This window comes from Somniosus microcephalus, chromosome 4 (genome assembly GCF_052327205.1).
Source record: "Somniosus microcephalus isolate GS21.2 chromosome 4, FLI_Smic_1.0, whole genome shotgun sequence".
NCBI classification, from domain to species: domain Eukaryota; kingdom Metazoa; phylum Chordata; class Chondrichthyes; order Squaliformes; family Somniosidae; genus Somniosus; species Somniosus microcephalus.
The window spans coordinates 337,814,980-337,842,925 of NC_140990.1; the positions used below are offsets into that span (position 1 = coordinate 337,814,980).

Genomic DNA, 27,946 nt, shown 5'->3' on the forward strand with positions numbered 1-27,946 from the left:
CCCACCACTAAGCTACAATGTTGGGAGGGGAGGCATGGTCTTTAAAATAATGAAAGTTTGAGATATGGTTGAAGTGAGCAAACTATTTAACGTGGACAATGAGCATAGGACCAGAGGACACAAATACAAAACTGGAGAGAGGTTAGAGATTAGTTAAAAAAAATGTTCTCCCCGTCCAGAGCAGGCTAGAGGGGCCGAATGGCCTACTCCTATTCCAAAGCTCCCTGCTCACAACATCGTGGACATGTGGACTTGACCAGTCACAGAAAGGTAGTCAATTCAGTCAGCTGACACCTTTAAATGGGAGTTGGATCGATGTGTTGAGAAGGGGGTGGGCTGGAGGTTTGAAGGTTAAAAATAACACTGCTGAAATTTTTTTTCAGGGAAATCTAGGGGAAGGAAGTTGATCAACAGGTTCTGACGAAAGGTGATTGAGCTGAAACGTTAACTCTGTTTCTCTCCCCACAGATGCTGTCTGACCGGCTGAGTATTTCCAGCATTTTCTGTTTTTATTTTTGATCAACAGGCGGGTTGAAAGAAAGTCCAAGATAAAGTAATCATTCGGGGAATGGAGTGGGCTTAATTGGCCTTTGCATTCTTATAGATGTACTCAAAATGGTGCATAATCTTCAGGATTATTGTTTTTAAAAAAAAATCCATATTGGTTATGGAAACCATGTTTGCAGGAGAGGCACACAGAAAAAAGGTTTAGCTACAGCAATACTGACTATAATGAATTAAAATTTGGAATTCGTGAAGATGTACAATTGAACTTTTATTTTTGTCGTGACTTGGATATCTGACTATATTAAAACAACAATTTTTCTACACACCCAAGAACATGGTTACCTGTGGAAAATTCTGCTTTGAAAACAAGTGATTGACGGGTAGCGTCAAAGCAATGTACATAGCACTGAAATTATGATCCAGGGCATCCCCTTGATTTACTTCATTGGTCTAAAGAAACAAAGAACAATGTAAATCACAACATTTGGCAATGAAAGAAATCTATACAGTACTTTAGATTTAAGTGTACAGTTTGCTGGATATGCTTAGTAGATTAAAATTATTCTGGAGGATGTCCATTTTGTAATTCTCAGGCAAGAACGAGGATGGAATGGGGAAAGAAGATAGCATTCCAACTTGCAACCTTCATACCTGGGTCACCCGTTCAGTCAATGGGTTAACGACAATGCTCCACATTCGCCAAAGGTGCTCCTTGTTTGCTACCAGTGTTGCAGACTGGTTAATAACATTTAAAACTGATTCGCTGAATGCCAGCGAGCACGTGGGACCCGACAATCCATAACCAACAAGCGTCTCGAGGATCGTGAAAAACCTGAATTGTAGATTAAAAATTAAAAATGAGTAAAAGTACTCTTGCTGGGAATGTTCCCTCAATAATTACATTGGTCACAAATTTCCCAGTAAACTGCAAAATTGATGCCACTACAATCTCCAAACTTCCACCTTAAATATACAACTGACTAACATCTACCAAAATACTCCAAACAAAAATCCACCCCAGAAAGGTAGCACGCACACTGAAGTGAATGAAAGGCACCAACATGAGTTCAATTTAAAAAGTCTGTATCACTTAAAATTTTACTCTTAGAGATATCAATTAAATCTCTCCATTGGATTCTTGCATTACAATACAGGAAACTGTGCGCTATCCGGCACCGACGGGACCGAGCTGCTGCTGTTCCCTCAAAACTGCCGGACACACCAGCGTTAACGTTGAAGCATACGGAGCTTTTCATCTCCGTATCTGACAACAAACACTGTTGCTTAGCAACAGCTTCTAAACAGTCGGCCCGTACCTTGGAAGCGTCTCTGTAGCTTAGCAACAGCTTCAGAGAGACTTTCCAGAGCCTGACTGTTGGGAAAAAAAAGCCACGAGAAGAAAAAAAACCTAACAAAACGGCTCCTGATTTCTGCCGGTGGCTCGAGCTTGCCGGACACTTAGCCTCCAGATAACACAAAGTTTCCTGTATCCTGTTGTGTTTCCATTATACTCTACATACTAATATTTTATTTGGGCAGGATTGCAAAATTTCCCAATGCCCTGTAGATTCATACAACACAGGAGGCAGCCATTCGGCCCACCGTGCCTACGCTGGCTCTCAAAGAGCTATCTGATTAGTCCCACTCCCCTGCTCTTTCCCCATAGCCCTGCATTTTTTTTTTGTTAAGTAGAGATCCAATTCCCTTTCAGGTAATGCATTCCAGATCATAACTCGCTGCGCAAATAAAAAAAATCTCATCTCACCCTGGCTTTCTTGCCAATTATTTAAACAGGAAACTTTGGTTTATCCGGAGGTTAACTGTCCGGAATTCTCGATCCACCCGCAAAATTCAGGAGTCGGTTCAGTAAGTTTTTTTTTTTTCTTTTCGTTGCTTTTTTTCCCCCCCACCAGTCAGGCTCTGCAAGGTCTAGCTAAAGCTGTTGCTTAGCTACAGAGACGCTTGCAAACTACGGCCGGCTGTTAGGGTTTGTTGCTAGATACGGGAGCTCCGCATGTTTTAACATTACCGCTGGTTTGTCCGGCAGTTTTGATGGGACGGCAACAGCTCGGTCCCGTCGGTGCCGGATATCAAAGTTTACTGTAAATCTGTGTCCTCTGGTTACTGACCCTCCTGTCAGTGGAAACAGTTTCTCCCTATTTACTCTACCAAAAACCCTCAATGCTTTTGTGCATTCCCATTGCTTTGAATCTGGGGGAAGGAGATTTTATTTTTACAAAGGTCCAGAAAATCATAGTCACTATAATTTAAAAAAAAAACCTCAATTAAAAAATGTTTTAGGTTGACCAAGACCTGGAGAAGACTGTGTTTGCTCCGCTGTAACTAAGCTCTCATACTTTCCTCAATCGCAACACAAAAACGACCCTTTGCTATTTTAATTGTCAAATTCCTACTTCAAGCAAGAGCAACTATTATGTTCTTCTAATAAAACTCAGGTGATTAGCAAATTATGAGCAAGGCCACCAATTCATTTTTTTAAAAATGGACAAAGTTTCAGGATACAATACCTAGAAAATTAATAAAAATCCCCAACAAATCTAAATCAAAGCCCATAAAAAAGGGCACATTATACTTCAAACACATCTAGGAAACAAGTAACACAGCAACTTGGACACAAATCCTTAGTGTTGGCAATTAAGCGCATGGAGACACACCTTTCTTCAACCACACATTCCAGTAAACTGTTGTGAAAGAGCAAGATGATCAGGAAGAGTGCCGGAGTGCCCTGAAAAGACAACACAATATTGATTAAATTAACTGAATATAGATCACAACACATCGCTAATTTCCAATAGTGTTGAACAAAAAATATAGGAGCCTTGACAAAACTGTAATATTGGGAAGAAGAAGCATGGTTAGTCTACAACACTGTACTATCCAATATGCTTAACTACCGTACAGATTCAGGTCAAATCACCTTGCACACATTCATACAAACTACATGTACATATAACTAGGACTATATTTAACAGCAACTCAATGTACAAGGAGTCACAATGATAATCCAGTGAATGACTTATGAATTTACATTTACTAATTCTTGCACAATTTGTTACAGAAGGATCCACAGGCATCTTTCAGACTGCAGTCTAGTGCAAGAACAACACGACATTCCTTCACCAAAAAATTAAGGATTGTCTCCATGAAATGTTCTTGAATGTTATGAAGTTTTAACTGTCAATATTGGACATCTTTAGACTAAATTTATCACTACAGATTAATTTCTTAGAAGCACCAATGTGGCTGGAAAATGTACACAAGTGACAACAGCTTGAGTAAAACAACTAACCTATATGCAAAAGCAAAATACTTCAGATGCTGGAAATGCGAAATGAAAACAGAAAATGCTGGAAATACTCAGGCCATGCTGCCTGACCTGACCTGCTGAATTAACCTATACATTTGCCTCAAGTAGCCAATATTTTTTGTAATACTTACAACAATGGGGCAGAGGTGTAAAATAGCAGTTAACAGAGGGAATTCACAACATTAGGCCGAGACACAACAAGCTGCAGCGGAGACTGCAGTTTTATTGTAGAATGACTGAAATTGGAATTTTGGGAGTGCAAGAGAGATTAGCAGGAAGACAGCTACTCCTTCCAGATAACCAGTTATTTTCAGAGTTTACATTTTGTAGCAGTTATTTTCGAAGAGTTTATATTTTGTAGCATCAGGCTGGTGGGCGAAGGACACCTTAAACCATCGTAATGCATCACAGAATGGGAGGGTGTACATGTAAAAATCTGATCCTGTTTGGCCTCTCATGTGATCTAATAGTATGAAGTCAGATCAAGTGAATTCTTGCTGCTCTCGCACACATTCCAACAGTCAGCTACAGAGCAGCAAAGCAGAAAGCTATATTTGTTCAGTCATTCATTCAAGGTATCACACGTGTTGACCCAAACAGAAGCATCCAGTGGAGTGGAAGTTATTTTCATGCATACTTGTATCGGGGAAAAAAAAAAGTATTGGAATGTCATTCATCGCTCCAGGCACATCAACTCCCACATCACATCAACAATATAACACAAGGTACATGCATACATTCAGAATGTCCATGTTGGCGACCTGGTATGCTGGTGATCCCAAGACCTTTTGGGGGAGCCCTTTGACAGTCGCCTCTAGAAGAGCCTGGAAAGAAAACCAAACAATTAAATGACAGCATCAGATTTATAAATTGCTTTTCCCCTCCACCACAATAGGGGGACAATCGTTAAAATATTTCACAGATGCATGCATAAATTACCACTGCTATCCACTTCTTCTATCAAACCAAATCCAACCTTAAAGAAGTGTATTCCTTACAAAGCTTTATGCAGGAGGACAGGATGGTTGGAAAGGATCATCTCCCCAGGTGGCCCAGCTGGCAAAGGCAGTGTGTGACTGAACCACAAGAACACAAGGTTCCAGATTTAATTTCCAGTCTGTACTGAGTTAGGGTGACTGCAGGATTGCTACAATTCACCTCAGCAGCTCAAGTGCATACAGGAAACTTTGGTTTATCCGGAGGTTGTATGTCCGGAAACCTCGATCTACCGGCAGAAATCAGGAGCCGTTTTGTTAGTTTTTTTTTCTTCTCGTGGCTTTGTTTTCAACAGTCGGGCTCTGGAAAGTCTCTCTGAAGCTGTTGCTAAGCTACAGAGATGCTTCCAAGGTACGGGCCAACTGTTTACAAGCTGTTGCTAAGCTACAGTTTGTTGTCAGATACGGAGATGAAAACCTCCGTATGCTTCAACATTAACGCTGGTATGTCTGGCAGTTTTTATAGATCGGCAACAGCTCGGTCCCATCGGTGCTGGATATAACAAAGTTTCCTGTATATGGGCATTGGGTGAGGAGAGGGTATCTACGGTTGAATGGTGTCAACAGTCGCGGTCTAGGCTCAAGCATGAACGATCCCTTGGGCAAGGTAACAAAGGGTCACTGATGCCCATGGAACCACAGGAAGATGAAGAGGGCAAAGAAGAGAGAAAACCAGCAAGGAACAAACCTCAAGATTAACACCAATATCATCACTCAGTAGAATTCTATTGCAGAGCACGGAACTTGTTTTATAGTTTTTTAATTTGTTTGCTTTAGTAACAAATTGCAAATTTCAGAATTTATTTTTGTTAGGGTGAAAATTATACAGCTTAAAGCAGCAACATAAAGAGTTAAAAAGAATGTATTGTAAGAAGTGAACTTGTAAATAAGAAACAATGGCACAAGACAAAACAAACTCAGCTTAAGACAGGGCAGGAATTAACTGTGTCTGCTCCCATTAAAACCATTGTGCTTGACATTATTGTTGAACAGTTATTGAATGCGGGAAACACTAAATATTTCACAATTATTCAGTGGTGCAGCCTTCTGCAAACTATTTGCTGGAAGCCCTTTGGATGTATTAATGTAATTCTACTATTCTATAATACAAAGTCGATGAATCAAAATTGTGTGTATTGATGAGTTACAGTAATTGGTAGCTGCAAAACTGCCCATTTTGTAATTAATTAAAAAACCACCCAAAGTTCCAGGGGAGGGGGGGGGGGCGCGGGAGAGAGAGGGAGGGTAGGGGAGAGAGGGAAGGAAGAGAGAGAGGGAGGGTGGGGGGAGGGAAGGAAGAGAGAGGGGGAGGGTGGGGGGGAGGGAGGGAAGAGAGAGGGAGGGTGGGGGATGTTAAGAGGTAAAACTGGATATTTTCCATGCGTGAGCTGCTAATCAAAACACAAAAAGTGCATCTCGGGTAATTAGTACATCAGCACATGGGCAGTAATAAAATGCCTCCAATGGCAAGTTTCACTTTCGATGGGTCAACGTAGACTAGGTACTTCTTTAGAAAAAACTATTTTAAAAATGCAGTGTGGATTACCCTTTGCTGCTAAAGGAACATCAACAAAAAAAAGGTACAACATGTTAAATATTTCACAGAGAAACAAAGGAAACAGGTTTAATGTGCTTACCAAGGCTTTGTGTGCAGAGATAGCGTCTGAATTCACGATCTGCTGCAATGCTTGTAATAACAGCGTCAAGACCTCTGATGCTTGTCGCTCCTTCTTTGAGCCTTAAGTTTAAGAACATGTTAAAATAAGAAACAAATGTTTTCACATTCTTCTGCATAAATCAAAGACGGTTCTGTTTAACCGCCTATAGCACAGTTAAGGATAGTCTACAAATGAAAGAAGAATAGTTCCAGAGCCATTCTCACACATGTGCTAACAGCGAGGTTAGAGCAGTAATGGCCTGGGAGCAAGGCATTTACACTCAACTGCAGTTGGTGCACTGCCTGGGAAGAGATGGGGAAAGAAATATAAAGGGAGCTTAACTCAGAATAAATGCACAAGACTCCACTAACCTGACTCAATGGCATTTTTCACATAGCTGATCAGATGCTTCCAAATAAGATTAAGCATGGCATCTACAGGAAAACAAAAATGAAAAGGAAACCCACTATAGCAGACATATACTGTACTTAAAAGCAAAAGACTTTGGAAATCTGAAATAAGAACAGAAAATGCTGGAAACACTCAGCAGGTCAGGCAGCACCTGCGGAGAAAGAAAAAGTTAACGCTTCAGGCTGATGACCTATCAGAGTTCTGATAAAGGGTAATCGACCTGAAATGTTACCCGTTTCTTTCTCCACAGGTGCTGCCTGACCTGCTGAGTGTTTCCAGCACTTTGTTTTTACATACTGTACTTAATTTGGTCAACTCACTACAATTTCCAATATTTACCTCAAACACACCTAAAAGTTTAATCGTGCAGTGAGTGACAACATTTTGACCGTTAGTATTTTACTCTTTCTGGAGATAAAAAGGTAGATCTTATTTTCCATCGATTTGTGATGGTCAAAGATTACACTGTACCAGATACATTTCTTCCCATCAAAAAAATTAAATGCAATAAAGTATATTAAAAAAAAAGCACACGCTATGAAATGATTTACCTTCACCCAGTTTGCCAACAGAAATGAACGCATCTTTGACTGCATTTATCAGGGTCCCAGCATGCTTGGAAAAGAACGAAGGGCTGTTAATTAATGGGTGCAGCAGAGGGTCTGTAGGAAACAATGATGGCACATATTACTGAGAGAGCATGGAAACAGTACACAGGTTCACATAGCACGTGTAAAGATACCTCAGAATAGGTACATTAATAAAAGAGTACATGTTAAATACTCCTGGAGATCAATCCTTAAAACACCAGAATACAGCCAGCAAGCCACATTAGGGTCAATTTCTCGGATATTAAAATCTGAAGCAGCCAGTTCCAATATGATAGTTTTGTTAAGCGAGGTTGTACCTTTGCTATGGTCTTTTTCATGCTCATTCACTTCAGTCTTACTTTCCTTAACCAGACCTATAATAAGCTTTAGTTGCACCAACTTTTGGCATGACTGTGGATTTAAATTTGCAGCAAATTGCTCGGAGTGCATTCATAATTTGGATCCACTCAGGTTTCTACATTCAATCCACATACACATTAATCCTTTAAAGCTCCTACACCCTCGAATGCAGCAAAGGGAGCCTATTTCAGACCTCGGTGGCAGCAAGATTGGCATCTATACCAAGATCACATAGGAACCACCTGGGACTCCCCAGTGAAACTGCTGAACGTGGGGTCAGCAACAACTTCCCCCCTTCCCTGAAGGCTGAACCAAAGCCTGACAATAGCCCTTCCCCCCCCCCCCCCCCCACCTAAAATCCAGATCTTGACGTTCTACTGGGACACCCTGGACATTCCAACCCAGAGAATCTGTCCACCAAGGCCTCGAGCAACATTCAAGGCCCAACACAACCTCCAAAAGGAAAGCAAGACCCATTGTTCTAAGCAGATGTTCGCAATGACACTCAAACTGCAGCTGCGTTACTAGTTTTGTTCAGATACAGGCTGACGTAAGAAAACTACTAGGCACTTGGTCTAAGCGTTAAACAAAGCGTTAATCAACTGTTTTACAACATGTTGGTCTAGTTGTGTCCTTCACTAGTTCCTGTTAAGAATGTCCTGCGCAAGCTGGGCCCGTGCCCGAGTATTTATACTCTTCCTGGACAGCGCCACCCGTAGGCCACTCAGTATTATTGCATAAGTCTTTCTTTCATGAATGACTGATTCATGTCACAGGCCAAGCGCTGACGCACAGAAAACATCGTAAAGTAACAATAATCCAAAAGGACAGTAAAGATCAGACATACCTAGGCTAAGCTGAAGCTTGTTCGGTTTAACCAGGTCAGTGACCGCAGGACCCACCAGGAAGTGAAGTAATACTTCAATTCCTACAAGCTGCACTGCTTGCATTATTGGCAGTGCCGAGAGGCTGGAATTCAACTGCATCCTCGGCACTGTAGGGCTTGGCGAAGGAAAAGCTGCTGAAAGAAATTTACATGCATGGACAATGCGGTAAGGTAATAAAAGATAAACAAACTTGCAGGGTCACACATGCACTGCCTTCAATGCTTTACAAATCTTACCTGGTTTCTGTGCAGAGACTGGGGTTGTACTAGGAGAGACTATTGCAGTTCTGCAGGGTGTTCCTGGTGGATGTGAAGTTCCATCAGTACCAAATGCATTCTGTAGCAGTGGGACACACACCTGCCATAATAGAGTGGAAGGTCGTATCAAACATTTAATGCTGACAAAACACAGTTGACAATGTCAGATATTACCGATTTTCAGCTATGTTATTTCAGAAGTATCTCAAAACACGCTCAGCATCAAACTACCGAGGTAACGCTTGTCCTCAGACAAGTTTCACTCAAATGTCCAACAGTAATGAATACAAGAGAATCGTGAACTAACGAGAACCCTTCGCGCATTGCAGAGGGCAACCGCATCCCAGAAGCTCAAACATTTAAAAGAAAGTGAATGCTTAAAAATAAAAAAACAGTACAATGTAAATGGGGCAACAAAAAATAAAATGAAGTTTCACTTTGAAAAACAGAATTGGGTCATCAATGCAATACTCTCTACCAAACAACAAACTGAATCTGGTGCCTAGATAAAGGGACACCATGAATGCAGTGGGACCTTTCTTGCAATTTCAGTATTTGAAACCAAAACTGTAAAATGTGTCTTGTTGGTGCAGTTAAAGTATGGCGCAGCACAGCACAAATCCCACTGGACAAAGATCTGACACTAAGCCACAGCATCTTGGCCAGCCCATTGCTAGGTTACAATGCTCTTTGTAATGAAATCTGTTTGTCTTGCCTGTATTCGTTCTTGCCTGTATTCGTTTTGCACTCATGTATATTACCCTCCCCCACACGGTGTATAGTTTCACTTCCTCTTTCCTGACTAACCTGGAAGGTTCCAGGTCTTGGCTCTTGGCTCTGCCCGACTTCTCTTACATAAAGATCCCAGGATCTGTATGACGCATTCCTGCGAGCCAGTCAGTGCGTTGAGATGTTAGCTCTGATCTTAGTGATTAAAATTGATGCGCCTTCAATAACCACAAAACTAGAAGTTATAGACTTTAACAAGTTGGCTTTTAATCACTAAGATCAGAGCTAACATCTCAACACACTCTTTTATTGCACAGAGAGACAGCAGCTGTGAATAAACTCCGACTCGGTCAAATCCATTTCCGAACTGCGAGTAAACGTTTTCAAAACCTAAGGCTAATATCAAGTGGAAAGGCCCCTGGCAATATTAAGTTACCAGTTAAAGCTTGTATGCTAACACTTAAAAACAGTCGACAGAGACTCAAATTATGCAGTCAGGGCAAATCTTCCAGAAAAGGAGACGTGGAAATTTAGCTGCAAGCCTACAGGACTGGCGGTTGGCTTTTCTTACCTGTTCAAAGTTAGCAGAAAGCTGCGGGCCTAACCGAAGAGCCAAATACCACCAAACCTCTAGTTTGGCGAGGCCCAAAACCTCCGTTCTTACGTGAATGGAACTCAGTGGCTGCATGAGCAATCGGAGCCTTTTTGCACTGCAAAGTATATCTGTACAGTAAAGAAAATTTGAACATATAATATAGATTAACTGAAAGAATGGAAAAAGATCAAAAAACATTTAATATAACTCTCTCCCCATCAGCAAATGAGATTCCTGAAGACGTTCTTCAATCTCTTCCTCCTCCGCCCCACCCCATTTCTTTATCAGCTTTTCCCGTGCCACACAACCCATCTATGTGAGGATGAGCGAGAGAGAGTTGTGCCAAGGACTCTTCCAATACTGCCCTACAGCCAGTTGCTAGAAGGTGCCCAAGAGTAGCTGCGAGTGGCCGATTCCAATTTTGTGTGTCTACGTAGAGAGGCATATTGCAGAGTCAAGATCAGGAATTGTAGGCATGGAGGCAAGATGTTTAGAAACTTGCATGCAACACCAAAAAGAAATAACACATCCAACTACTGTGTAGCAAACAGAATGCTGAACTACACAGGCAAAACATTAGGAGTACAAGTTAGAGGATGTCGGGTTCAAACTGTACAAATGCTCTGGTCAGACCACAATTTGAGTAATGCGCCCAGTTCTGATCATACACAGAAGGGAGACATTCAAAACAGCCACAAGGCTGGTGTCTAGCATTAGAGGAGTGAATTATGAAGAAAGATTGGGAGAAACTTGGGCTTGAAAGGGGCAGAGCTACAGGAGATACATAAAAGACAGCAAAATGGTACAGAAAAGGGAAGTTCAAACATGTACTTCAAATTAAACAGTCGCAGTAGAAGCTAGTGAAAGGTAGGGCTAATATCAGGAAGTTCTTCATCCAAAAACTGAACATATGGAAAACTGAACATATGGAATACACATCCAGGTAGGGCAGTGGAGATGAAAAACTCATCGTTTGCTGAAACAACTGGATGCCATTTTAGGAAGACTGCAGGGTCTTTCCAAACTTAGGTGGGTCAAATGTCCTCTCATCTTGTGATCAGAGAACACAGGGCATCAGCCACATTGAAAAGGAGAACTCAAGAGCCCAAACGCACTTAGAGCAACTATCGCTGCCAGAACCCCCCCAGAACAAGTACTTTCTCTTTCTTTTACCACCCTCTCAAATAAAAATTGGAAAAAAACAGCCGAGGAATAATATACCGCAGTTGGGAGGTGGGAAAAGACAAAGAAAAAAGTGGTTATGGAAAAGCCCGGCATTGCATATTTTCCAACATTTGGTCAATTGATCAGGTAAAAACGAACAAGCAATACATTTCAAAAATACTAACCCTGGTCTATTGCTCAAAGCAAAGATAAAGCATGCCTTCACTTACCAGGATTCAATGCAAAATTGTCGATCAAGCTTTTCCAAGCAATGAATGCTATCTTCTTCACAACTGGAGAGCCACTACGAAAGCCCAACTCCTCCAAATGCAGGAGGGAATTAATGAAACTTCCTCCACGGTGCAATGACTTGTGGGAGAAAAATTAATTTGGTAAGTTAAGAGGAAATAAATTTAACTGTGAAATTTAATCTGTATATTGTAGGTTTTCCCACTTTCTAAACAAAGTAGACGCTGCTTTGCAAATTCCGATATGCTCCTGGATTTCTAAATATTATCTGCAAACGTTTTTCCATATATTGGACCAAAGTAGCCCACGAGAAGCAAGAGGTGGACTCTTTCTGCTGGTCTGGTAGAGATGTAAGGATATTGCAAGTTTTAGATTAAAAAAAGGAGACACTAAACTGTCCCTTTATTAATAGCTCGGGGATGGAGTTATCCAGGACTCTCTGCTATCAAGTTCTCGCTCCTCGCATAGTACCTGTAGGGGGGAAATGAATGGATTGCCACTTAACACTAGCGACCACTATAACATTGACACATGTATCCCACTCCCAGTTCCTGGTTTCATTACTTAAATTGTAAACTACGAGAGAAAAATAAAGCACACCAACACTGTAAAGGATGTTACTTGGAAATATTAACCCATCTTTCCCCTTCAGGGACTGACTGATCTGCTGTGCATTTCCAGGAGTCAGTATTTTTCTTTTTATCTACGCATCTTTATTTTTGGGAAATAACTTCGTATTCTATATTCTACAGAGAAATATTGTTACAGCAGCTTCACGGACTCCAGTATTTATAGCGTTTAGCAACATACAGGAAACTATTATCCGGCACCAACGGGACCGGCGTGGTGCCGGTTTATCAAAACATCCGGATTAGAGATATAGTTACAGGAAACTTTCGATTTACCGGCACCTAAATAACTGGAAATGTCGGTTAACCAGCAAATTCAGGAGTAGGTTTTACTTCATATTTATTTGCCTTCTTCCATCTGTACTGTGCAAGGGTGTGGCTGCAGCTGTTGCTAAGCTACAGAGACGTTTGAAACTTGTGTTCATTATTCTACAGTTGTTGCTAAGCAACAGGGTTTGTTGCTTTATACGGAGCTGTCAGCTCTCCCTATCTTTTATAGCGTTCGGTTATCCAAATTTTTGACTAACCGGCACCACGTCGGTCCCGTCTGTGCCGGATAAAAGAAAGTTTCCTGTAAAAGGTACGAGAGCTCCGTACACAGCAACAAATCCAGGCTTCCCTGTTGCTTAGCAACATGTGCAGGAACTCCGGCCACAGACCAAGCGTCCTTGTTGCTTAGCAGAACCCCAGTTACACGGCCACAGATCCAGGAACTGCCGCTAATATGAAGTAAAACTTACCTGAACCAATCCTGAATTTTGCCGGTTAAGAGAGGTTTCCGGTTATTTAGGTGCCGGTTAAAAGAGAGTTTCCTGTAATCTACTTTTACAATGAATTGAAAATAAAATGGATGCTCCTCTTTCCCACAATCCATCTTCTACTTAGAGGGGCCAGACAGGAGTGATGCCCAGGATAATCTTACCTTTCCCAACAGTTTCACAAAGAGGGGCCACAATTTCAACACGTAAGTTTCATTTTTCGTTGTGAAGAGTTTCTGGAGCTCTGGAATCATTTTCTAGAACAATAAAAGTTTGGAACATTTATTACTACAGCCATCACTTTTTAAATAAAGTAAGAGACGGAGGATGGATTTGCTCTACCAATTTGCTGACCCACAGAAAGGCAGAGGCACATGCCTCCACCCTTGTTTTCCCACATGGCAAATCTCGGAGCTCAGTAGACAGCAGCTGATCAGTAAATGCATTTTCCTGTAGTAAGCCAATTTGCGCACAGCACGGTCCCACAAACGGCAATGTGATAATGACCAGATATTGCTTTTTTTAAATATAAAGTGATGTTGGTTGAGGGATAAATATTGGCCAGGACACCGCAGAGAACTCCCCTGCTGCTCTTCAAAATATTGCCATGTCCACCCGAGAGCGCAGACTCTCTCGGTTTAATGCCTCATCTGAAAGGCAGCACCTCCGACAATGCAGCACTCCCCCAGTACTACATTGGAGTGTCAGCCTAGATTTTGTGCTCAAGCGTCTGGAGTGGGCCTTGAACCCACAACCATCTGACTCAGAGGTGAGAGGGCTATCATTGAGCCACAGCTGACAGAATCATACACGCCTATTTCCACCTCTAACATCGCCCGTCTCCACTCTTGCCTCAGCTCATCTGCTGCCGAAACTCTCATTCCTGCCTTAGTTACCTCTAGACTTGACTATTCCAACGCACTCCTGGCTGACCTCCCACATTCGACCCTCTGTAAACTTGAGGTCATCCAAAACTCAGCTGCCCGTGTCCTAACTCGCACCAAGTCCCATTCACCCATCACCCCTGTGCTCGCTGACCTACATTGGCTCCCGGTTAAGCAATGCCTCGATTTCAAAATTCTCACGCGCGTTTTCAAATCCCTCCATGGCCTCGCCCCTCCCTATCTCTGCAATCTCCTCCAGCCCCACAACCCCCTGAGATATCTGCGCTCCTCTAATTCTGCCCTCTTGAGCATCCCTGATTATAATCGCTCAACCATTGGTGGCCGTGCCTTCTGTTGCCTAGGCCCGGAGCTCTGAAATTCCCTGCCTAAACCTCTCCGCCTCACTAACTCTCTTCCCTCCTTTAAGTCACTCCTTAAAACCTACCTCTTTGACCAAGCTTTTGGTCACCTGCCCTAATTTCTCCTTATGTGGCTCAAAGTCAAATTTTTTTTGTCTTTTAATGCACCTGCGAAGCACCTTGGGACGTTTTATTACATTAAAGGAGCTATATAAAAATATAAATATAGTTGTTGTTGCATAACAAAACATGCCAGCTAGAGTAACGAAGATTAAAGGGCAGGTGCACGCCTATTGGCTGTGGATTGGCACATGGTAATTAAAGCGGAGATTTATTATACATCATAAAAGGGATAATTTACAAATTAAAAAGGCTTTGAAATTCATCTATCAAATTCCAGTAAATCACCAAGCTCAATAAACGTTTTGAAAGTGACAATACACTAATGTTGGAAGACATAATTTTACTATTCTTTTGGGTAGCAGTCAACTTTATGCAAAGATAAGATTTTGCATTTTTCCACAGGACTTTGTTCTTATTCTCATACTTACTGGCATCATTAGGGGCTCAATGACGCCTGCCACGTCCTGCTGCTTTTGAAGTAGAAGTGGTAGCCCCATTTCCAGTGCTGTTGCTGCCCGCAGCCGAACTTTAGGGGCTGAATGAACTACAAGAGGAACTAACAGCTTGGCCCACCGAACAGCATCTTCTCCCATCTGAGCAGGTGTCTGCTCCACCAGCCTTAAACGGGAAAAGCAACAAGTTTCAGAAAAACAGCCCCACTATTCATTCAGTCTTTTCTTCATTTACAAACAGATCGCACTGTGCTTGCAGACCCCACAAGCTATGCCTAATAAAACAAACCCTTCGTCTTCACGAATATTCTATACCACAGGTATTAAAACCGGGTCTTGATGGGCCACTTAGCTGCAGATCATCAAGATTCACGAGCCGTATCGTTCCAACATAAAACTTTCAACTCTTAGAAAATTGATTTAAAAAAAACTCTACAAGAACATCTAGTATCAGGAGACAACTGAATATATTTTGATATAAAACTTATATGGGCAGTAAGTTTACCTTCATATTTTTTCTAAGCTAATTAAGTAAAATTGCATTTCTGTACATGCATCAACATCCTTTAAACCGGTTTTACTGCTGCTGTTTAGAGATGTGATTAATTTGAAAGCACAAATACAATTATTTTCAATGACACAGCAAAAATTTAACATTTCTTCTGTGACTCAACTCAAACTTTCAGCTATGACTAGCGTATATTTGAAAGAAAAACTTTAATCAGTGGTGATTTTCAGGTTTAAAGTTTATTCAGATGTAAAAAAAAAAGCACCATTAAGTTAGTGCAATGATGGGGCTTGTAATGAATCAGCATGTGAATTTTATTACATCGAAAGGTATCTTACAAAATCTACCACAATATTAAGCCGCTCTATTTGTTAAATATCTTTCCAATAATGATTTTGATGCAAAGTCAAATTGACTTTTTGAAACACATATAATCAACCTACAGATTTACATTTACATACCCATGCTCGCCAATCTCTTCAAGATCATGTTTAAGCTCATCAACTAAATGCACACGCTGCCTCATTTCCTCGAACATACTGTACCTAGATCTCAGCTGCTTATATTTTATATGCCACTGATGATTTTGCAGGCCTGGCTTTTTGGAAATGTCTGTTCTCACTGCTCCTCCCTCACTGGTGGATTTAGGTATTGCCAACCACAGAGGAAGCGGTGCTGAGAACAGACCTTTCCAAAACAGTCAGACCTGCAGCATTTTAACTGGCAAAAATCAGTGGCTCACAAAGTGGCTTTGCAGGCCAGTGCTTAATGTTCTTTACGGCATTAGTTTCAACACCCCAGTCTTTCAATAAAAACCATGCAGTATTCGTCAGCCTTATAAAAAAGAGTCCATATCGTATTGTTTAAATTCAAATAGACCCTCATTTAAATGACATACTGCATCAGTTTTCAGCGTTCTCCAGAGAAGATCATTCTTATTCCTTAAAAGAGTTAGTCATGCAGTTGCTGCACTGTTTCTAAGAGGTTACTCAGTAAGATAGTAAACTAGCTGAACTTAAGGGGCTTCTGTTGATCTGCAACACCATGGTATTAACAAATTGTCAACTGATATATATCTAGAATAGTGAAAACCTTAGCATTTAGTAATAAAAATCTCAAATGGTACAAACTGAATATGGCTTTGCTAGAACTACTATTCCACTGACATGTACAGGAAACTTTGGTTTATCTGGAGGTTGTATGTCCGGAATACTCGAACTAACGGCAAAAATCAGGAGCCGTTTTCTGTAAGTTTTTTTAGATCTCATTTTTTCCCCCCAGTCAGCCACTGCAAGGTCTGTAGCTATTGCAACAGCTTCAGACGCTTGCAGCTGCAGCCGACTCTTTACAAGCTGTTGCTAAGCAACAGTGTTTGTTGTCAGATACGGAGATGAAAACCTCCGTATGCTTCAACGTTAACTTTGTATGTCCGGCAGTTTTGATAGATCAGCAACACGCCGGTCCCGTATATCACAAAGTTTCCTGTATAATACTGAACTAATACAAACCCCCAATTTACAAAATCCACGTGTACTTCCTTACTTTGTAATAAAATTACTTTAAAAAGAGAACAATTCCACTTTGACCCACACTTACCTTATAAGAAGATTTAGTGCTTCATGCTCAATAACCATTGACTGTTGATCTCTAGTTAGTATCGTCTCCACTGCTGCAAGTATATTTTGAACCTAAGAGTAAAACAAAAATCATGAGCATTTTGGTCCCTACCCAACTGACGGCCAACACAATGTAATACACTACATACAACAAAACAATCCAGGAAAGCACAGAAAAATGTGGCTAAAATTGTGCAGTCTCAATTTAAAGACACTTCATTGAACAGATGGTTCAAACTGAAGTTTGAGGTTGCATTTATACTACAAATGTTGTGTTGGTGTGAAGTGATTCAACATCAGTTGTATTGTAAAAGCAGCTTAAAAAGCAGCTTTAATAAGTGTAAGCTCAAGCTATAAACTAAAATCATGGGGCAGTAATTCCTCCCCAAACGCATGAGTACGGAAGGCGTACTCACGCGTCTGGCCAGAGGAAATGCCGGTTTTCAGCATGCACAGCGCTAACCCAAGAGGTGAAGAGGCTAGCGTGTGCGCTGTAGGGGGCAGCGCGTGCGTCTTGGATTTCCTCTGTTTTGGGGGATTTGCGCATGTGTAAAGGCCTCCGGTCTTTACGCTTGTAAAAAGCACACGTAAGTATTTATTTTTTTACAGGTAAGTGGTGTTTTAGTGTAATTTAGATTTTTTTCCCCCCACAGGTTTATTATTTTAAAGAATCTACAATAAGGTAAGTTTAGTTTTAGACCCTTTTTATTAAAAATTTATTTTTTTCAAAAAAAGTTTAAATTATTTTTTTTAAACTTATTTATACTTAATTTAATGATTGGGATGTTTTTTAAAATTTTATTTAAAGTTTAAGTAGTGTTTTGGGGTGCAGTACTTCTCATGAGTTTGACAGTTCTTACTCTCAAACTTATGAATGAAGTTTCCCCTCCCCTGATTGGCTGAACAGTGCTCACCTGATCCCAGCCGGCACATCGCACTAACTACGCCGCTGGGTCAGGTTAGCACAGCGCGCCAACATCAGAACCGGGCCACTGACAGGAAATCCACTGCGGGCCAGGTTTCAGATGTCGGCGCGCAGGGTGAGCGCACATCGGGGGCTTGCATGCGCGGCAAGCCCCCGACACCAAGTTCTGGGCCATTATTTCAGGCATATTGCGTGATGTACTTTATTATGGTATTCCTCATTAGTGAAAAGCCCGAAGACAGTTGCATACCAAAAGAAACTATCTATGGAACGCCTTCCCTCCTACAACTGAATATTCAAGGTGAGACAGTGGAAAAGAACTTGAGCAAGTTACAATGAGTAGTATTTAGAGTGCAGAAGACCATACCAGGTGATGACAATGAACATTAAAATTGAGATTTATCTACTGTTTGGTGGCACGTGTGTTCATGCATTAGAACTCGCATTCATATTGCACCTTATTACATCATCGGGATGTCCAAAAGTACTTCACAATGAATTACTTTTGAAGTGCAGTCACTGGTGTAGGCAAATGTGGCAGCCAGTTTGCACACAAGTTGTAAACAGCAATGGCGATGAAATACCAGTTCATCGGTTTCTGCTGGGGTTAGTGGAGAGGAAAATGTTGGCCATAACACAAGGCAACACTCTGCTCTTAGAACAGTACCGTGGCATTTTTTTTGACAGGGTCTTGGTTTACATCTCATCCAAAAATACAGTACCTCTGACAATGCAACTCTTTCAGTACTGTACTAAAGTGTCAGCCTAAACTATGTGCCCAAGTCCTAAAATAAGGCTTCAACTCTCAGCCTTCTAACTCAAAAGGCAAGATTGCAACTGATTAAGCCAAGCTGACATTATAACAATATACCATTAAGGACGGGCCACACTGTCCGCATGCCCGATACAAGACTCCCAAAACAAGCGCTCTACTCGGAGCTCCGACATGGCAAGAGAGCCTCAGGTGGGCAGAGGAAACGCTTCAAGGACACCCTCAAAGCCTCCTTGAAAAAGTGCAACATCCCCGACATCTGGGAATCCCTGGCCCAAGACCGCACAAAGTGGAGGAGAAGCATCCGGGAAGGCGCCGAACACCTCGAGTCTCTTCGCCGGGAGCAAGCGGAAGCCAAGCACAAACAGCGGAAAGAGCGCACATCAACCCAAGCACCCCACCCACCCGCCCCTTCAACCACCGTCTGCCCCACCTGTGACAGAGACTGCAGGTCCCGCATTGGACTCATCAGTCACCCGAGAACTCATTTTTAGTGTGGAAGCAAGTCATCCTCGGTTCCGAGGGACTGCCCAAGAAGATTCCATTAAGGGATAGACAGGATAATACCACAGGTAATGATAGGGAGATGGCAGAAATATTAAATCATTATTTCGCTTTGGTATTTACCAGGGAGATAGAACAGGTGGACATGACATTGGATGATGAGATGAGTAATGAGGTAAGGGCATTTAAAATAAAAAAGGATACATTAAGTAAATTAATCAAACTCAGAGTATAAACCCCTGGTCTGGATGGATTGCATCCACACATTTTAAAAGAATCTAGGGAAGAGATAGCAGAGGCATTACTACACATATTTAATAATTCGTTAGAAAAAGGTTATATTTATATTTATATTTATTAAGAAGGGGGATAGAACATGTCCAGGGAATATAGACCAGTCAGCCTAATATCGGTGGTAAGAAATATAATGGAACCCCTACTAAAGGAGAGAATAGAACATCTCGAAATGAAAAGTATAATAATGAATAGTCAGCATGGATTTCAAAAGGGAAAATCTTGCTTGACCAACCTCATTGAATTTTTTGAAGAGGTAACACAGAGAGTGGACATTGATAATGCAGTAGATGTAATTTATCGAAATTTTCAAAAGGCCTTCGATAAGGTACCCCATAATAGACAGATGAACAAGGTCAGAGAATGCAGAGTCAGGGGACAAGTAGCAGAATGGATTGCTGGCTGGCTTCAGGACAGAAAGCAGAGAGTGGGAGTAAAGGGTAGCTATTCACAGTGGCAGAGATGGGTAGTTGTGTTCCACAAGGATCAGTGCTGGGACCACTGCTGTTCACAATTTACATTAACGATTTAGACTTTGGAATCAAAAACACACAATTTCTAAATTTGCAGATACCACCAAATTGGGGGGGGGGGGGCGGGGGGTAGCCAATATTGAGGAGGACTGCAACAAATTACAAGAGGACATTAATAAACTTGCAGAATGGGCAAATAATTGGCAAATGTAGTTCAACACAAAAAAGAGAGTTATTATGTTTTGGTAGAAGAATAGGGAGGTCACTTAGAAGGTGCGAGTCTAGGTGGGGTAGAGGAACAAAAAGGGATCTCGGAGTACAAATACACAAATCACTAAAAGTTGTGCCACAGGTTAGCAAGGCCATTAAAACTGCAAACCAAGCACTAAGGTTTATTTCGAGAGGGATAGAATTGAAAAGTAGGGAAGTTATGCTAAACCTGTATCGAACCTTGGTCAGACCACACTTAATACTGCACACAGTTCTGGTCAGCATATTATAAAAATGAGAGAGAGGCACTGGAGAGGGTGCAGAGATTTACCAGGATGATACCAGAAATGCAAGGGTATACCTATCAGGAAGGGATGAACAGGCTGGGTCTCTTTTCTCTTGAAAAAAAGGCTGAGAGGTGACCTAACAGAGATCTTTAAAATTATGAAAGGATTTGATAGAGTGGATACAGAGAGAATGTTTCCACTTGTAGAGAAGAGCAAAACTAGAGGCCATCAATATAAGATAATCACCAAGAAATCCAATAGGGAATTCAGAAGAAACTTCTTTACCCAGAGAGTGGTGAGAGTGTGGAACTCACTACCACAGGGAGTTGTTGAGGCGAATAGTATCGATGCATTTAAGGGGAGGCTGGACAAGCACATGAGGGCGAAGGGAGTAGAGGGTTACGCTGATAGATTTAGATGAGGAAAGACAGGAGGAGGCCCGAGTGGAGCATAAACGCCGGCATGGACTGGTTGGGCCGAATGGCCTGTTTCTGTGCCGTATATCCGATGTAATCCTATGTATACAGCAGTGAGGCTTTTACATTTATGGCATTGCAATCAGTACAAGCAATTTAAGGCAAAAACAGTGACAAAGTCTGACAATTTGCCAATGTAGCAGAAAAGATTTTTCAAAAACTTGCAGTGACACTGCTCCTGACAAGGGCAGGAAAACAAATTAAGGACTGGAGTGTGAATCGGAGTTTTATGTAGTATTGGGTTTTGGGGAGGCAGGGAAAGAGGGAAGCACATGATGATATGAATAAGATCTCCCCTAGCTGTCCTATGATAGAGCCAGAAATGTGAAAGAATCAAGAAACAGTGCAACTTGCACCACTTAACACTCATTACTTTCCACCAAAAGATACTATAAACACACACGGAAAGATGGGTTGCTAATCTTTGTGCCAACACTATTTTGGCTCCTGTATCTTATCATTTTCATGACCATTCCCAACTCCTTTGAAAGTGGACACAGAGGGAATTTTAATACAAGTCATAATAATTATAGATTTACTGTAGGCATCCTTTCACCTAAAAAAAAAAAAAATCAACACCCAAGAAGCTAGCCGAACCCTTTGTAAATAACTTCAATCTTTTCCTTGAACTTGCCGCTGTGAAAGCCTAATTAATCCGAACAGTTTCTTGGAAATTCACTGATTTCTCTCTTTCTGGAGTTTCAAAATTAATGTTTGAAGATCTCAAAAGGAACCAGACTCCTTAATTTGAACTCTTTTTACATCCTAGAAACAAAAGTTAGAGACTTTCTGGATTTTCGACATGTTACTTTTTCAGATCTGAATAGCAGTAAGTCTGAAGCAGACAGCATTAAAGTTTGAATTATTAATGAAACTTGGCAGCATTTTATCAAAATAAGTTTAGCACAGAAATTTGAACTGTATTAAAAGAAATAGCCACTAAACCAAAATGGAACAAAAATACCCAACTTGCGTCGGAAAATTAATTCCATTTAGCATTCAGCGCAGAAGAGTTATGAATATATAGCAATATTTGCCTCTTATCTGCAGGAAAACTCACCTCCTTCCCAACCACCTCTGCACAAATATTCTGTTTAGTTATTACCCAAAGTGCTCTTGTACACGTGTTCTTATCAGTTGATTTGACTGCAACATCACAGAGAGTCACAATCAACTGTTGGGCTTCAGGTGCTGCAGGGAAAACAGGAGGAAGGTCATTCATAATTCTATGGCAGGTCAACCCTAAAAGTGAATTATAGTAAGTACTGTCATATTACCATCGACACCAGGGAATGGAGCATTTGAAAACAGATTTAAATAGAAGCAATTGAGCACCTAGTCATCAAGTTTAGTTTTCTACGCAATTAAACAAATACATTAATTCCATGCGTTCAGTACATAAAATTACAACGATAAAGTTTTACAACAGCTTAAATAAAATGCACAAAAACAAATGCTATTGAACTGTACCTGACAATCCAGCACTAATATTACTGTGAAAGACACAGAACCCCAAGGCCTGCAGTGCTGCATTACAAAGTTCCGTATCTGAATTTGAAACGTGACCCTTCATGGGAAGAAAAAGACACTTGGTAAATAGAGGAAAATTTTCACAAAAAACTAACAAGCTTTTAATTGCAATGCACATGTGATTGGGGAAAGGGGCTAGAAATTACTCATACACATGTAGCACTTTAGATTACATTAACACCATCAGTAAGGGTCTGCTGCAAGGTTGGGGTGGGGGCGTATAACAGAGAAACAAAAAACAGCTGTTCAGTCAGGACTGTACAACACTACGGTTAAACTACAGTTAAGATTCAGAGCATAAAAGGACAAGTATACAAAGACTCTTCCCCCCCAAAAAAATTCCCCATTTTCAAATGAAGCAGCTACAGTGACTCTCATTTTAACTTTGCATTTGACACCAAATTTTAATTTTAATCAACTGCAAATAAAGGCAGCCGATGAGACAAAATAAAATGCCTGACCCCGGGGTTTGGGGGGGCGCAAAAGAGGAGAAATTATTAAAACATTTCAAAAAAGTTTTGTAAAATACCATGTCACCCAGTCAAGAACATTTCAATAATGAGGACATCTTTTCACAACATTTATATTTTTTTATGTATTACCCTAGAACAGTTTACTATTTAGAAAAGTTTTAGCATCACTTATCAAGCTGCCCTGATAGAACAGCAGGTGTAATGTACAAATAGTGAACAGGCTAGATATCACAGTACAACATTTGTCACATTGCATCACATCAAATATGAATAACTAACTGCGATACGCTCCCATCAAATCATTCAAAAGTTAGAATCCCAATGCAAAAAAAGAACAAAACTGCAACACATTAATATACCATCCTGAAGTAATTTTTAAATACACTGATTCAGGAAAAAAATACTTTCACTGATCAGCATGCAAGACTGCGCATACATCTCAGTCTATATACAGCAGACAGAAATCGATGAAGCATTTGCTAAGCCCCATTCGAAATTATAACACCAAGAATGGCACGTGGGGAACATAGTAACGGGACCAATACACTCCATCAAGACAGTTTCAAAATCCAGAAGATACAAAAACTATACATTTATATACCCCTTAATCAATTCTCTTCCCAAACATTCATCCAGTTCGTTCCAGAACTTACTGGCAGACTTCAAATGGTCAATGCACTTTAATTTTCTTTTTTTTTTTAAAAAGAATTAACAGTTACAACTCCATACAGCTACCCTCCTCCAGGTGACAGGCTGCAGTAACCGCAGCAACAGGGAACCCACTTTATTAGCCTTGAACCATGTGCAGATAGATAAAGCACAGTCAAAGTCTCTAGGGGTATAAAGCTTTTCGAAACACAACTTTGAATTTCTCTGCAGGCAAGAGGCAAACAAACTGTTCTCGTGTCCCCAACTGAGCGGCTTTTCCATCTAGCCACCGGAAAGCAATTCGAAGTAGTCTAGCGACACTTCCCCCGACAACGTTTCCTCCCTCGTGAGGAACTATCTGGCACCTCTTCTCACTACCTCTCCTCGGGATAGAATGACTAATCAAGAATTAGCTGACTGGGAACAGCGTCATCTTGTATCCATGTTCCAAGGCACAGTCTGCAAATCGTGACAAGATAGCAAGAATGGCACTCTCCAAATAAAGTTTTAATGTTCCAAGGCAGATTGTAAATCGTGACCTTGACAAGATAGCAAGAGTGGTACTCTCCAAATAAAGTTTTAATATACATTTGACAGAATACAATTTCAGAGATTCTACCACGAATGACAGAACAAAAATCTAATCGTTCTTTGCCGATAGCATTTCACCTCAGAAAAAAATGAAATAACTTACTTTAAATACTTCAAAGAGGCGAGTAAACTGTTTGCCAACTGCACCAGCAAATTCTTTTCCGTCCTCTCCACTTAAGCGGCTAAAATACAGAACAAATACAACTAGTTTACTTATTTAATAAACGATGACAGAAACGGTCTAGATTTGAATGTGGAAATGTTTATACACGCAAGTCCTTGTAATGGCACCCGGGTAGTATTTGTGTATCTAGCACCATCTCCGCAGCTTAAAATAGGAGACTGCCAACAAGGATCACCCTTTTGCCAGTTGTGTGTTGTGGTCACCCAGCCACTGGCCCCAAACTAATTTGCTTTAAGGATTCTGAACTCAAAGAATGCGATCACTTGGGCTCGATTCAAACTCTGGCCCTAGAGACAATATGTTCCTCTTTCAAAACGGCAACAAGTGTCATTCTGAGATGCACAACTAATTGTTCGGGGGGGAGGGGGGTGGATGAAATTTTACTTCTTCAAATACATTTCTTCCAGTGTAATTCTATTTAATTCTATTGTCTGTGCAGAAACAATTTTAATGAAGTACACCCACAATAGGATAGCAAAATACTGCGGATGCACCCACAATAGACCTGGCCGCTGACTAGGCAACAAATTAAAAGGTATGCAGATATACATAGCTATTTTTGTAATGAAACAATTAATGTGGCATTCTCAACTTTGTGTTGGGTGCCATTAAATCCTATAATCTTTAAAAGCAGACTGACGACAGCCACATCTGGCAAAATATTCACACAGAGACAACATACTGACGAACTGACAAACGTAGCACTGAGGCAACTATTTCATACTGCTGAAATGCCTCGTATACCAACCTGGAGATGGTAAGGTAGGCATCCACTTGCTCCGAGGATGAAACAGACACGTCTTCCAAGGTTTCCAACAGTGGCAGCAAAGCAGAAACTGCTGGGTAAGCAGCAGCCATCATTCTCGTGCTTGGAATTCTGGGGGGGAAAAAACCAAGGCATTCGTTTATCCGTCTTCCCCTTTCAAGCGGCTCACCACGATCTTCACAAGGGCAATTAGGGATGGGCAATAAACGCTGGCCTTGCCAGCGACGCCTACATCCCGCGAACGAATAAAAAAAAGTGCTGACTGACCCGCTAATGCTTCTGGCATTTTCTGTTTTTACTCTTTTACTTTATCATAGTACAGGAAAAATTTTTAATCCAGCACGGACGGGACCGACGTGGTGCCGGTTCATCAAAACTTCCGGATAACCGAACGCTATAGTAAAAGATACGGAGCTGAGAGCTCCGTATAAAGCAACAAACCCTGTTGCTTAGCTTCAAAACAATGGGCACAAGTTGCAAGCGTCTCTGTAGCTTAGCAACAGCTGCAGCTACACCCTTGCACAGCAACAAATGGAGTAAAAAAAGTAATAAAAAAGTTACCTGAACCTACTCCTGAATTTTGCCGGTTAACCGAGATTTCCGGTTATTTAGGTGCCGGTAAATCGAAAGTTTCCTGTATAGAATTTGAATGCAACATTCCCACTGCCTTTTTCAACCTAACCAACAATAGAAGTCCAAAACTGAAAAAATTGCCAATAAATCCTGATAAATTTACGCTTAGAACAATTTAAAGTTAATACACTTCATATATAATGAACAAATCACTAAACAAAACAAGCTATTAATATGTAGTTTGTCCTAAAGTTAAAAACTCTCACTGCTGATCACAGAAACGTGAGCTTAACAGGATACTGCAGTGAGGAAACAGGCGTTGAATCATCAGGAAATGGTGAATGTGAGGAAGTTGCAGAGCTAAAAGTCATCCCAATAACAGCGCACCTCTACGTTCTGACTACCATTAAATATACAAGTTCCGATTCTACCCATTAAAATTCTCCACCTCATTTTGAATGTTGGATTTTAAAAGTTCAGCTAGTAGGAACCCAAGCCAATTGCAAATACATTATTTCCTTGAAAGTGCGAGTACAAAAAAGACCAATAGCATTTTGATTTTATAATGGGGTATATAGTACAAGAACAAAGAAGTTATGATAGATATGTACAAGGCCATGATGAAGCCACAGTTGGAGTACTGTTAGTTCTGGAAGCGTCATTATAGAAAAGCCACGGAGAGCTTACAATTTAGATTCACCAAGATGATAAACTATAGTTATGAGGAGATGCTGGTGACTGTTTCACTAGAAGAGAGAAGGCCAAGAGAAATGTATTAGAAGGTTTATAAAGTTATACAGAGCTTTAATAGAGTAAATAGGAAAATACTAATTCCTTAGGTTCAGGTGTCAAGAACAATGGGTTAACAATTTAAAATGGTCACCAAGACAGAGGAGAGGGGTTAGTAAAAATGTATTTTCAGTGAGTTAGTTAGTAGGCGGAATAGTTGAGGCAGAGACCATTGCACCTTTTAAAGGGAAGATTTAACCTTCTGGATGTAACCCGAGATTAAAAATTGTCACTTCATATGGAATACCATTGGATCTTTTAAAGGCAGAGTAGACAAACAGCTAAAGCAGAGGAAGGTAGGGGGCTTTGGGCAAGAACATGGCAGTGGGATTAGTTTTAGACTGCTCCACTAGAGCCAGCACAGAAACAATGGGACAAACAGCTTCCTTCTGTCCTGCATGATATGGAGCTTAGAGTGTTGTTGCAGTTGCACCCATCCAGGCAACTGGCAAATATTCCATTACACTCCTGACTAAAGTCTTGTAGATGGTGGAGAGACTTTGGGGGAATCCACTCATCACAGTGGAAAAAGTCATCTAGTCCTGTGTGTGTAATACAAGTCTCCACAAAGAGAAATCATCTTAGGATGCTAATAACAAAAGAAATTTGTTGCACTGTGTAACTTTCATAAGAACACAAGAAATAGGAGCTAGAGGGGGCCAAACGGCCCCTCGAGCCTGCTCTGCCATTCAATAAGATCATGGCTGATCTTTCACCTCAACTCCACCTTCCCGCCATATTCCTGGATTCCTTTAGTATCCAAAAATCTCAGCGATTTGAGTCTTGAATATACTCAACGACTGAGCAACCACAGCCCTCTGGGGTAGAGAATTCCAAAGATTCACCACCCTCAGTGAAGAAATTTCTCCTCATTTCAGTCCTAAATGGCCGACCCTTTATCCTTACTATGACCCCTGGTTCTAGACTCCCCAGCCAGGGGAAACAGCCTCAGCATCTACCCTGTCAAGCCCTGTAAGAATGTTGTATGTTTCAATGAGATCACCTCTCATTCTTCTAAACTGCAGAGTGTGTAGGCCCATTCTACACAATCTCTCCTCATAGGACAACCCTCTCACCCCAGGAATCAATCTAGTGAACCTTCACTGCACCTGCTCCAAGGCAAGAATATCCTTCCTTAGGTAAGGAGACCAAAACTATACACAGTTTGACCAGTGATTTCTCCCCCCTCCCCCCCCAGTTAGTTGACTTTCAGGCCATCTAAACCAAAGAGATTGAGCCAGATAGGAATGAGATAATGTAAGCACACAGAATTTAAACAAAACTTCTATCATCACTATTGTTATAAAATATAGTGTGCGCATTCTCATTTACTCAAGTATCCTAGCAACTGCCCAAGATGTTTCTATTTTGGGGGGAAACCGAAACTAAGGG

The 27,946-nt window shown here is 41.1% G+C and overlaps 1 protein-coding gene across 5 annotated transcripts in view; it reads right to left on the reverse strand.

Moving 5' to 3' along the window:
- Window positions 1-27,946, reverse strand: part of rif1 (replication timing regulatory factor 1) — a 79,058-nt gene that overhangs the window by 43,798 nt on the left and 7,314 nt on the right. For 2 of the 5 annotated variants that reach the window (XM_085986933.1, XM_085986932.1), the window contains exons 2-19: window positions 25,175-25,303; window positions 24,346-24,424; window positions 22,471-22,567; window positions 22,061-22,191; window positions 17,040-17,131; window positions 14,912-15,101; window positions 13,282-13,374; window positions 11,712-11,850; window positions 10,294-10,445; window positions 8,973-9,093; window positions 8,697-8,870; window positions 7,451-7,561; window positions 6,860-6,922; window positions 6,468-6,568; window positions 4,573-4,659; window positions 3,183-3,253; window positions 1,159-1,339; window positions 850-957 (exon numbers count right to left, since the gene is read on the reverse strand). In XM_085986933.1, coding sequence (XP_085843059.1) covers window positions 850-957; window positions 1,159-1,339; window positions 3,183-3,253; window positions 4,573-4,659; window positions 6,468-6,568; window positions 6,860-6,922; window positions 7,451-7,561; window positions 8,697-8,870; window positions 8,973-9,093; window positions 10,294-10,445; window positions 11,712-11,850; window positions 13,282-13,374; window positions 14,912-15,101; window positions 17,040-17,131; window positions 22,061-22,191; window positions 22,471-22,567; window positions 24,346-24,424; window positions 25,175-25,287 — 2,103 coding nt within the window. In that variant the 5' untranslated portion in view covers window positions 25,288-25,303. The remainder of the gene's footprint in view (window positions 1-849; window positions 958-1,158; window positions 1,340-3,182; window positions 3,254-4,572; window positions 4,660-6,467; window positions 6,569-6,859; window positions 6,923-7,450; window positions 7,562-8,696; window positions 8,871-8,972; window positions 9,094-10,293; window positions 10,446-11,711; window positions 11,851-13,281; window positions 13,375-14,911; window positions 15,102-17,039; window positions 17,132-22,060; window positions 22,192-22,470; window positions 22,568-24,345; window positions 24,425-25,174; window positions 25,304-27,946) is intronic. The other 3 variants (XM_085986935.1, XM_085986936.1, XM_085986937.1) reach the window with 3 other exon arrangements.